Source organism: Heptranchias perlo, chromosome 9 (assembly GCF_035084215.1).
Source record: "Heptranchias perlo isolate sHepPer1 chromosome 9, sHepPer1.hap1, whole genome shotgun sequence".
NCBI lineage: Eukaryota > Metazoa > Chordata > Chondrichthyes > Hexanchiformes > Hexanchidae > Heptranchias > Heptranchias perlo.
In genome coordinates this window covers 36,895,048-36,907,260 of record NC_090333.1, presented here as the reverse complement: position 1 = coordinate 36,907,260, position 12,213 = coordinate 36,895,048, and the positions used below count along the sequence as shown (strand labels likewise).

General features: G+C 44.4%; 1 protein-coding gene across 3 annotated transcripts in view; it reads right to left on the bottom strand.

The window, feature by feature from the left end:
• Positions 1–12,213, bottom strand: part of tut4 (terminal uridylyl transferase 4) — an 80,986-nt gene that overhangs the window by 43,721 nt on the left and 25,052 nt on the right. For all 3 annotated transcript variants that reach the window (XM_067990199.1, XM_067990200.1, XM_067990201.1), the window contains 4 exons: positions 11,600–11,726; positions 1,870–1,989; positions 1,323–1,553; positions 189–363 (listed from right to left, as the gene is read on the bottom strand). In XM_067990199.1, the coding sequence (XP_067846300.1) occupies positions 189–363; positions 1,323–1,553; positions 1,870–1,989; positions 11,600–11,726 (653 nt within the window). The remainder of the gene's footprint in view (positions 1–188; positions 364–1,322; positions 1,554–1,869; positions 1,990–11,599; positions 11,727–12,213) is intronic.

Here is a 12,213-nt window from a genome sequence, read left to right as displayed (position 1 = left end):
TGTGCCACAAGGACTGGAAGTAGTATTAAAGGTTCCATTCACTGGCACTGACATCTCTCATCTTAATGAGTACCCTTCCATACCTCACCTCACTTGCCCCAAAAACATTTTGTTAAATTTTATCATTTGGGAGATTGAAGTTTACCAAGCATTCTATTTATTACACATATTGTATATGTTCACCTCACCCTCAATGGCTATTCTCCTTTTCGGCCAGTTTTTATGCTCTCTTGATACAAGATCTTTTACCCGTATACAGATGACGTATTCTTCCAATGCAAACTCTAGAGTATAAAATTTCAGTAATTCTAGCCAGAGGTGTCCAAGAGAAACTTGATGTGATGAACCAAACTTCAATGCAGCCTAAGAAGGAAAGAGAAAGTGTCAACAAATGATTTATAAGAAGTCTCTTCAGGTCTTTGTGTGATTAAAAAGTCAGTTTAAGTTTTCAGTACTAGGCAGCTTAGTCAACTTAACAAATGAAACCAATTCCATTGCAAAATTATTTGGTATCAGAAGGTTACTCCAAATTAGACCCTACAATGGCCAAATCTCAGAAACCGTACAATAAAAAAATGCAGAATTAAAAATATATATTTTTTAAACAGAGGATCAACTGTGAGTCAATCTGCAATAGAGGTAATTAGAAAGTTAATTTAACTTAAGTACTTACTGGTTTATGATACTGGATAAAAATATCTACATACAGGGAGTAGTAAAAAGCCAAAGCCATATATTCTATCTATGCTCATTGTTTTCACTTCTGCTAACTGGATTTATTTCTCATTTATATTTGTCATTCTGACCACTCTTCCATTCAAACACTTTTCCCCTAAGGTAGCAGGATGGAGTGTGGCCTTATCCACAGCTACCACCCAGTAATACAGAACTTAAACCTATAGAGAGCTTCAATGATGTAGGCTACTTTTGTTACACTTTCCTCTTCAGAGATGAAGCAGTATTCCATCTAGCTGTCCAAACAAGAACCTTCAAAAAGTTTCCTAATGTGGGGAAGACGAGTGTGAATATTATTGAGACTTGGAATTGCACTGCTAACCATCCGGGCTGGAAGTTTAATCCTTTAATACATGGATATATTTATCAATTCAATTTTGCCCAGATCATACACTTAAATTGTGTACTTAAGCACTTCATAGTTAATACTATAGCAAAATAACATTCAAGATAATTTTACACTAAACTTCTACACTTCAACTGCTCAAGAAGTATCAAAAACCTTAGTAAGATTACAGAATATTACACAAATTATAATAGTATAGCTTTTTTAAAAAATAAAAAAAAGAGTAATATACTGCACTTACCTTGCCTTGTTTTCCCTTCAATGAACTACTTTGGTTATTAGGTTCAGTGCTTTCTGTCTTTTTGTTTGAAGATTTCCTGTGATCGGCTTTATTTGAGTTTTTGCCTTCTCCATTGTTTGTGTTTTTTGTTTCCCCAGCGTTTGCTGGTCTGTGTTCCCATAACACATATTCATCATTCTGTATTCCTTTCAGGTGGTACTCATCGATTTTTTTCAAGTCAAAGCCTTCAATCTAGGATTACAAAAAATAGTGACAAGTGAATTTTCTCTTGTGGCTCAAAATAAAAACTGGGAGGACAGTTTGCTGTACATGGTTTAAAAATAATTGTTGTATTAGTTGCACAATAAAACATAGATACTGATGATAAGGTGCCCAAGTAAATATGCAGCAAGTGCAAATATATGTGTTGCTACAAATCTAGGAAAGCGTTAGCTGTGAGTTTGTGTTTTTAATGCTTGTTATAAGCAGCTAAATAGGGTCAGATATGAATATCAAAGAAAAACAGGAGAATGAGCCCTCGTCATAGAAAAAACATTATGATTCTCACCCATGAGCCCAAGTAAGCCGGTAAAAGAGGCTCTTGTCTTTGTTGAAGAAAGAAGATTACCATCAATGTAAATGAATAGGAGGGAATGCCACCTTCTGCTTGGCAGTCGATGTGACACACCTAAAATGAGAAAGGATTTTAAATAGGTGATTGTAGATATAGCTTATTACAACATAAATGTTTCTAAAAATCAGGCAGAGAAGAATTGTTCCAAATCCTCATGTCTGCTGATGAACCAAAATGAAAGTGGACGATAACATTTATAATACATTTAATGCGGAACGTGTTTCAAGGCGCTTCACAGAGATGCAAGGAAAAACAGACGTTAAAAAAGGAAAAAGCAGGAACTAAGTGTCACAAAACATATTTGAAAGTTCTTTATCTGAATGCACGTAGCATTCGTAACAAAATGGACGAGTTAACGGCACAAATAACTACGTATGGGTATGATCTTGTGACCATTACAGAAACATGGCTGCAGGGTGACAACGACTGGGAATTAAATATGCCAGGGTATTTAACAATCAGGAAGGCCAGGCAGGAAGGAAGGGGAGGTGGGGTGGCCATGTTAATAAAGGAAAGAATCACTGTAATACAGAGAAATGATATTGGGACAAAGGATCAGGATAATGAAACAGTTTGGGTAGAGATAAGGAATAATAAGGGGAAAAGAACACTAGCAGGCGTAGTATATAGGCCTCCTAATAGTTGCAACTCAGCTGGAAGTATTAATCAGGAAATAGTCGGGGCATGTAATAAGGGAACAGCTATAATTATGGGGGATTTTAACTATCATATTAACTGGACAAATCAAATTGGGCAGGGCAGCCTTGAGGAAGAGTTTATTGAGTGTATTAGGGATGGATTTCTTGAGCAGTATGTAACTGATCCTACAAGGGGGCAAGCAATCTTGGACCTGGTCCTGTGTAATGAGCCAGGATTAATTAATAATGTCCGAGTTAAGGATCCCCTTGGAATGAGTGACCATAACATGGTTACATTCCATATCCAATTAGAGGGTGAGAAGGTTGGTTCTCAAACAAGCGTACTGAGCTTCAATGAAGGAAACTATGATGGTATGAGAGCGGAATTGATTAAAGTGGACTGGGAAAATAGATTAAAGGGTAAGACGGTACATGAGCAGTGGTGTTCATTTAAGGAGTTATTTTACAACTTTCAAAAAATATATATTCAACTGAGGAAAAAAGGGTGTAAAAGAAATGACAGCCATCTGTGGCTAAGTAAAGAAATTAAGGATAGTATCTGACTAAAAACAAGGACATATAAGGTAGCCAAACTTAGTGGGAGGATAGAAGATTGGGAAGTCTTCAAAAGACAGCAAAAAGTAATGAAAGGATTGATCAAGAAAGGGAAGATAGATTATGAAAATAAATTAGCAAAAAATATAAAAACAGATAGCAAGAGTTTCTACAGTTATATAAAAAGAAAAAGGGTGGCTAAGGCAAACGTAGGTCCCTTAGAGGATGAGACCGGGAAATTAATGGTGGGAAACATGGAGATGGCAAAAATGCTGAACAAATATTTTGTTTCAGTCTTTACAGTAGAGGACACTAAGAATATCCCAACACTGGACAAACAGGGGGCTCTCGGGGCAGGGGGGAGGAGCTAAATACAATTAAAATCACTAAGGAATTGGTACTCAGTAAATTAATGGGACTCAAGGTGGATAAATCCCCTGGACCTGATGGCTTACATCCTAGGGTCTTGAGGGAAGTGGCAGTAGGGATTGTGGATGCTTTGGTAATAATATTCCAAAATTCTCCGGACTCGGCAAAGGTCCCGGCAGATTGGAAAACTGCTAATGTAACACCCTTATTTAAAAAGGGTAGTAGGCAGAAGGCCTAACATCTGTGGTGGGTAACATTTTGGAGTCTATTATTAAGGAGACAGTAGCGGAACATTTGGATAAACATAATTTAATAGGACAAAGTCAGCAAGGCTTTACGAAGGCGAAGTCATGTCTGACAAATTTGCTTGAGTTCTTTGAGGACATAACGTACAGGGTGGATAAAGGGGAACCAGTGGACGTAGTGTATTTCGACTTCCAGAAGGCATTCGACAAGGTGCCACATAAAAGATTATTGCTCAAGATAAAGAATCACTGGATTGGGGGTAATATTCTGGCATGGGTGGAGGATTGGTTACCTAACAGGAAGCAGAGAGTTGGGATAAATGGTTCATTCTCGGACTGGCAACCAGTAGCCAGTGGTGTTCCGCAGGGGTCGGTGCTGGGTCCCCAACTCTTTACAATCTATATTAACAATTTGGAGGAGGGGACCGAGTGTAACATATCAAAGTCTGCAGATGATACAAAGATGGGAGGGAAAGTAGAGAGTGAGGAGGACATAAAAAACCTACAAGGGGATATAGACAGGCTGAGTAGGTGGAGATTTGGCAGATGCAATACAATATTGGAAAATGTGAGGTTATGCACTTTGGCAGGAAAAATCAGAGAGCAGGTTATTATCTTAATGGCGAGAAACTGGAAAGTACTGCAGTACAAAGGGATCTGGGGGTCCTAGTGCAAGAAAATCAAAAAGTTAGTATGCAGGTGCAGCAGGTGATCAAGAAGGCCAACGGAATGTTGGCTTTTATTGCTAGGGGGATAGAATATAAAAACAGGGAGGTATTGGTGAGACCGCACCTGGAATACTGCATACAGTTTTGGTGTCCATACTTAAGAAAAGACATACTTGTTCTCGAGGCAGTACAAAGAAGGTTCACTCAGTTAATCCCGGGGATGAGGGGGTGGACATATGAGGAGAGGTTGAGTAGATTGGGACTCTATTCATTGGAGTTCAGAAGAATGAGAGGCGATCTTATTGAAACATATAAGATTGTGAAGGGGCTTGATCGGGTGGATGCGGTAAGGATGTTCCCAAGGATGGGTGAAACTAGAACTAGGGGGCATAATCTTAGAATAAGGGGCTGCTCTTTCAAAACTGAGATGAGGAGAACCTTCTTCACTCAGAGGGTGGTAGGTCTGTGGAATTTGCTGCCCCAGGAAGCTGTGGAAGCTATATCATTAAATAAATTTAAAACAGAAATAGACAGTTTCCTAGAAGTAAAGGGTCAAAATCCTGGAACTCCCTTCCTAACAGCACTGTGGGAGAACCGTCACCACACGGACTGCAGCGGTTCAAGAAGGCGGCTCACCACCACCTTCTCGAGGGCAATTAGGGATGGGCAATAAATGCTTGCCTCGCCAGCGACGCCCACATCCCGTGAACGAATTTTAAAAAAAATTAGGGGTTACGGGGAGCGGGCAGGAAATTGGACATGAATTTAGATTTGAGGTTAGGATCAGATCAGCCATGATCTTATTGAATGGCGGAGCAGGCTCGAGGGGCCGATTGGCCTGCTCCTGCTCCTATTTCTTATGTTTTGTTCAAGCCTAAGGAGGAAAGATTGGGAGGGATGACCAAAAACTTATTCAAAGAGTTGGGTTTTAAGCTAGATCTGAAAGAAGAGGGAGGTGGAGAGGCAGAGGAATTTAGGGAGAGAATTCCACAGTATGGGGCCTATGCACCTGAAAGCACGCTTGCCAACGCTGGGGCAAAGGAAGGGAGGATGCACAAAAAGCCAGGGTCAGAGGAACAGTGTGTTCGAGGGAAGGTTATAAAGCTAGAGGACGTTACAGAAATAGGAAGGGATGGGGCCACAGAGGGATTTAAGCACAAGGATGAGAATTTTAAATTTGAAGTTCTGAGAGTGGGCGGAGAGTCCGAGCGGTGAGCGCAGTGCGGGCGGAGAGTCCGAGCGGTGAGCGCAGTGCGGGCGGAGAGTCCGAGCGGTGAGCGCAGTGCGGGCGGAGAGTCCGAGCGGTGAGCGCAGTGCGGGCGGAGAGTCCGAGCGGTGAGCGCAGTGCGGGCGGAGAGTCCGAGCGGTGAGCGCAGTGCGGGCGGAGAGTCCGAGCGGTGAGCGCAGTGCGGGCGGAGAGTCCGAGCGGTGAGCGCAGTGCGGGCGGAGAGTCCGAGCGGTGAGCGCAGTGCGGGCGGAGAGTCCGAGCGGTGAGCGCAGTGCGGGCGGAGAGTCCGAGCGGTGAGCGCAGTGCGGGCGGAGAGTCCGAGCGGTGAGCGCAGTGCGGGCGGAGAGTCCGAGCGGTGAGCGCAGTGCGGGCGGAGAGTCCGAGCGGTGAGCGCAGTGCGGGCGGAGAGTCCGAGCGGTGAGCGCAGTGCGGGCGGAGAGTCCGAGCGGTGAGCGCAGTGCGGGCGGAGAGTCCGAGCGGTGAGCGCAGTGCGGGCGGAGAGTCCGAGCGGTGAGCGCAGTGCGGGCGGAGAGTCCGAGCGGTGAGCGCAGTGCGGGCGGAGAGTCCGAGCGGTGAGCGCAGTGCGGGCGGAGAGTCCGAGCGGTGAGCGCAGTGCGGGCGGAGAGTCCGAGCGGTGAGCGCAGTGCGGGCGGAGAGTCCGAGCGGTGAGCGCAGTGCGGGCGGAGAGTCCGAGCGGTGAGCGCAGTGCGGGCGGAGAGTCCGAGCGGTGAGCGCAGTGCGGGCGGAGAGTCCGAGCGGTGAGCGCAGTGCGGGCGGAGAGTCCGAGCGGTGAGCGCAGTGCGGGCGGAGAGTCCGAGCGGTGAGCGGAGAGTAAAAGGAGAGTCTCGATAGCGGGAAGAGAGTCCGAGAGGTGAACGCAGTGTAAATCTAAGGCAAGTCATGGCAGCAGAGCTCGCACCTGTAATATGCTCCTCCTGCACTATGTGGGAAATCATGGACACTACAGTTGTCCCTGGCAACCATGTGTACAGAAAGTGTGTCCAGCTGCAGCTACTGGCTAACCTCATTTCGGAGCTGGAGCTGCGGGTGGATTCACTGTGGAGCATCCGCGATGCTCAGATTATCGTGGATAGCACATTCAGTGAGGTGGTCACACCGCAGGTAAAGATTACGCAGGCAGAAAGGAAATGGGCGACCGCCAGGCAGAGTAAAAGGACTAGGCAGGTAGAGCAGGAGTCCCCTGGGGCCTTCTCCCTCTCAAACAGATATACTGCTTTGGATACTGTTGGGGGTGATGGCTTATCAAGGGAAAGCAGCAAGAGCCAAGTTCGGGGCACTACGGGTGGCTCTGCTGCACAGGAGGGGAGGAATAAGAGTGGCAGGGCTATATTGATAGGGGAGTCAACTGCAAGGGGAACAGATAGGTGTTTCTGCGGACGCAAATGTGACTCCAGGATGGTATGTTGTCTGCCTGGTGCTAGGGTCAAGGATGTCACTGAGCGGCTGCAGGGCATTCTGGAGGGGGAGGTTGAACAGCCAGTAGTCGTGGTCCATATCAGTACCAACGACATAGGTAAAAAAGAGGGATGAGGTCCTGCAAGGTGAATTTAAGGAGTTAGGAGATAAATTAAAAAGCAGGACCTCAAAAGGTAGTGATCTCAGGGTTACTACCAGTGCCATGTGCCAGTGAGTATGGGAACAGGAGAATAGACTAGATGAATGTGTGGCTGCAGGGATGGTGTAGGAGGGAGGGATTTAGATTCCTGGGACATTGGGACGGTTCTGGGGAAGGTGGGACCTGTACAAGCGGGACGGGTTATACCCGAGCAGGACCGGGACCGACACCGACATCCTCGCGGGGTGTTTGCTAGTGCTGTTGGGGAAGGGTTGAACTAGAATGGCAGGGAGATGGGAACCTGAGCAGGGAGATAGAGGAGGGGAAAACAAGAATAGAAACAAAAAGACAGAAAGGGAAGAAGCAATAGTAGAAGGCAGAGAAAACAAGGGCAAAAAACAGATAGGGCCATAGTGCAAAATAAAACTAAGATGACTAGCAATCTTAAAAAGACAAATCTAAAGGCATTGTGTCTTAATGCGCAGAGCATTCGCAATAAGCTAGATGAATTAACAGTGCAAATAGATATTAATGGTTATGATATAGTTGCAATTACGGAGACATGGCTGCAGGGTGACCGAGGATGGGAACTGAACATCCAGGGGTATTCAATATTTAGGAAGGACAGGCAAAAAGAGAAAGGAGGTGGGATAGCGTTGTTAGTAAAGGAGGAAATCAATGCAATAGTGAGGAAGGATATTGGCTCGGAAAATCACAATGTGGAATCTGTATGGGTGGAGCTAAGAAACACCAAGGGGCAGAAAACGTTGGTGGGGGTTGTCTATAGGCCCCCAAGCAGTAGTGGAGATGTAGGGGAGGGCATTAAACAGGAAATTAGAGACTCATGCAAGAAGGGTACAACTATAATCATGGGTGACTTTAATCTACATATAGATTGGTCAAACCAAATTAGCAATAATACTGTGGGGGAGGAATTCCTAGAGTCTGTACGTGATGGTTTTCTAGACCAATACGTTGAGGAACCAACTAGAGAACAGGCGATCCTAGACTGGGTATTGTGCAATGAGAAAGGATTAATTAACAATCTTGTTGTGCGGAGTCCCTTAGGGAAGAGCGACCATAACATGATAGAATTCCTCATTAAGATGGAGAGTGAAGTAGTTGAATCCGAAACTAGGGTCCTGAATCTAAATAAAGGAAATTACGAAAGTATGAGGTGCGAGTTGGCTATGATAGATTGGGGAACTTTACTAAAAGGGATGACAGTGGATAGGCAATGGCTAATATTTAAAGAATGTGTGCAGGAATTACAACAATTATTCATTCCTGTCTGGCGCAAAAATAAAACAGGAAAGGTGGCTCAACCGTGGCTTACAAAAGAAATTAGGGATAGTATTAGATCCAATAAGATTGCCAGAAAAAGCGGCAAGCCTGAGGATTGGGAGCAGTTCCGAATTCAGCAAAGGAGGACAAAGAGCTTGAATAAGAGGGGAAACATAGAGTATGAGAGTAAACTAGCAGGGAACATAAAAACTGACTGTAAAAGCTTCTATAAATATGTCAAGAGAAAAAGATTAGTGAAGACAAATGTAGGTCCCTCACAGTCAGAAATGGGGGAAATTATAATGGGGAACAAAGAAATGGCAGAACAATTAAACACATACTTTGGTTCTGTCTTCACAAAGGAGGACACAAATAACTTCCCAGAAATGTTAGGGAACCAAGGGTCTAGTGAGAGGGAGGAACTGAAGGAAATCAGTATTAGTAAAAAAAAAGTGCTAGGGAAATTAATGGGGCTAAAGGCTGACAAATCCCCAGGGCTTGATAGTCTACATCCCAGAGTACTAAAGGAAGTGGCCTAGAAATAGTGGATGTATTGGTGATCATCTTCCAAAATTCTATAGACTCTGGAACAGTTCCTACAGATTGGAGGGTGGCAAATGTAACCCCACTATTTAAAAAAGGAGGGAGAGAAAAAACAGGGAATTACAGACCAGTTAGCCAAACATCAGTAGTGGGGAAAATGCTAGAGTCTATTATAAAAGATGCGATAACAGAACACTTGGAAGGCATTAACGGGATTGGACAAAGTCATCATGGGTTTATGAAAGGGAAATCATGCTTAACAAATCTACTGGAGTTTTTTGAGGAGGTAACTAGTAGAATAGATAGGGGAGAACCAGTGGATGTGGTGTACTTGGATTTTCAGAAGGCTTTTGATAAGGTCCCACACAAGAGGTTAGTGTGCAAAATTTAAGCACATGGGATTGGGGGCAATATACTGGCATGGATTGAGAATTGATTGACAGACAGGAAACAGAGGAATAAACGGGTCTTTTTCCGGGTGGCAGGCAGTGACTAATGCGGTACCGCAGGGATCAGTGCTTGGGCCCCAGCTATTCACAATATATATCAATGATTTGGATGAGGGAACTAAATGTAACATTTCCAAGTTTGCAGACGACACAAAGCTGGGGTGGAATGTGAGCTGTGAGGAGGATGCAAAGAGGCTCCAATGTGATTTGGACAAGTTGGGTGAGTGGGCAAGAGCATGGCAGATGCAGTATAACGTGAATAAATGTGAGGTTATCCACTTTGGTTGTAAAAACAGAAAGACAGATTATTATCTGAATGGTGATAGATTGGGAAAAGGGAAGGTACAACGAGACCTGGGTGTCCTTGTACAGAGCATTCAGGTGCAGCAGGCAGTTCGGAAGGCGACTGGAATGTTGGCCTTCATTGCAAGAGGATTTGAGTACAGGAGCAGGGACGTCTTACTGCAGTTACACAGGGCCTTGGCGAGACCACATCTGGAGTACTGTGTGCAGTTTTGGTCTCCTTATCTGAGGAAGGATGTCCTTGCCATGGAAGGAGTGCAACAAAGGTTTACCAGACTGATTCCTGGGATGGCAGGACTGACGTATGAGGAGAGATTGGGTAGACTAGGCCCATATTCACTAGAGTTTAGAAGAATGAGAGGTGATCTCATCGAAACATATAAAATTCTGACAGGACTAGACAGATTAGATGCAGGGAGGATGTTCCCGATGGCTGAGGAGTCCAGAACCAGGGGTCACAGTTTCAGGATACGTGGTATGCTATTTAGAATAGAGTTGAGGAGAAATTTCTTCACTCAGAGGGTGGTGAACCTGTGGAATTCTCTACCACAGAAGGCAGTGGAGGCCAAGTCATTAGATGTATTCAAGAAGGAGATAGATATATTTCTTAATGCTAAAGGGATCAAGGGATATGGGGAAAAAGCAGGAACAGGGTACCGAGTTAGACGATCAGCCATGATCAGTTTGAATGGCGCAGCAGGCCTAAAGGGCCGAATGGTCTTCTCTTGCTCCTATTTTCTATGTTGCCATGTAAGTGTTCTGGGACTGGAAGCCAACGTAGGTCAGAGGTGACGGGAAAATAGGATTTTGTGTAGAATTGGATAAGAGCAGCAGTTTTGGATGAGCTGAAGTTTATGGAGTGGAAGGGGGAGTCTAGCTAGGAGAGATATTGAATTGTCGAGTCCGGAGATGAAAAAGTCATGGAATGATGGGTCAACAGCAAATGAGATGTCGGAGCGGCGGCAGGCAATGTTATGGGGGTGGATATAGGTGGTCTTTGTGATGTACAGGATATGGGGTTGGAAAATCAGTTCAGGGCCAAACAGGACAAAGAGGTTCAAGCCTCAGGCAGCAGCCAGGAACAGGGATGGAGTCAATGTTGAGGGTGTGGAGTTAGTGCCAGGGCTTTGGTCTTTCCAATGTTTAGTTGGAGAAAATTATGGCTCATCCAAGACTGGATATTAGACAAGCAGGCTGATAGCAGAGTCAGTGGAGGGGTCGAAAGGGATGATGGAAAGGTAGATCTGGGTGTCATCAGTGTATATGTGGAAGCTGAACCAATGTTTTTGGATAATGTTGCCAAGGGGCAGCATGTAGATGAGGGAGGAGAGAGCTAAGAATGGATGTTTGTGGGGCTCCTGAAGTGACAGCATGAGGGTGGGAAGAGAAGCCATTGCTAGAGAAGCTGCAGATCATGATTAGAAATCCACTATTTCACAGAAGTACAGAGAGAATTAACTAACTGGTTTTTAGAAACAAAATAGAATAGGATTCCATAATTACTGAGGAGGCAATTGTAGTGCACGTTGTGGTACTGAACAATACATATTACAAAAGTCCACTGATAATGCAGCACTCTCAGTATTGGAATGAAGTTTCAATCTAGATTATGTCCCCAAGTGCTAGAGTGGGGCTTAAATTCCTAACCGTCTGACTCAAAGACAGGAATGCTACTAGTAAGCCAGGCTCACAGTCAGGGAGGGCAGAAAACTGAACTGCAGACATGTAGCAATGAAGTCAAATTATCAGAATTTAAGGTTCCATTATGCAAGGTCAAAACATTTCATTCAGAAGGAAATTGCTTACCCTTGCCCAGTACCGAAATGCTAGAACCAGCGGGATCAGTCGAGGCTCCAGTTTGACCAGTGCTGCCAGTAGATTAGTGGTAAGGCAGGCCACATCGTTCCCTGCACTGACTTTACAAATCAGACCACTGTAAATGAAGAGGATACAAAATAGTCTGAAAACATCTTTTACGGAATATTGCAATTAAAAGAATAAACTGATATTTTTTTTTAAGCTGGCCTAGCAGTTAAAATCCAATTGTTAGATTTTTAACCAGTGACACAAGTTTGAATCCCAGTCCTGGATATGGGCATTCCTCCAGAGGACAGGTCTGCCAGACTTGGTTGAGAATTTGAAGAAAAAGGAAAAATGGCCTGAGAGTAAATTCTACTTACTGCACCTCCTCTAATAATGCTACAATATGTTCTGCATATGTGGAAATGATTGTGGCTTAGAATATCATACTCTGTTCTATGAACCAGGCAGTTTGGACATGAGCATTCAATGATGGGTGGAGAGGAGAAAAACAGTTTTCATGGCTAACAATAGGGTTGCAGTTTGGTGCATGGGGCTAAATCTGTATAAAAACCTGAGCGACAGTACAAAGGAAAGGATGTGCATTCATACAATGTCTT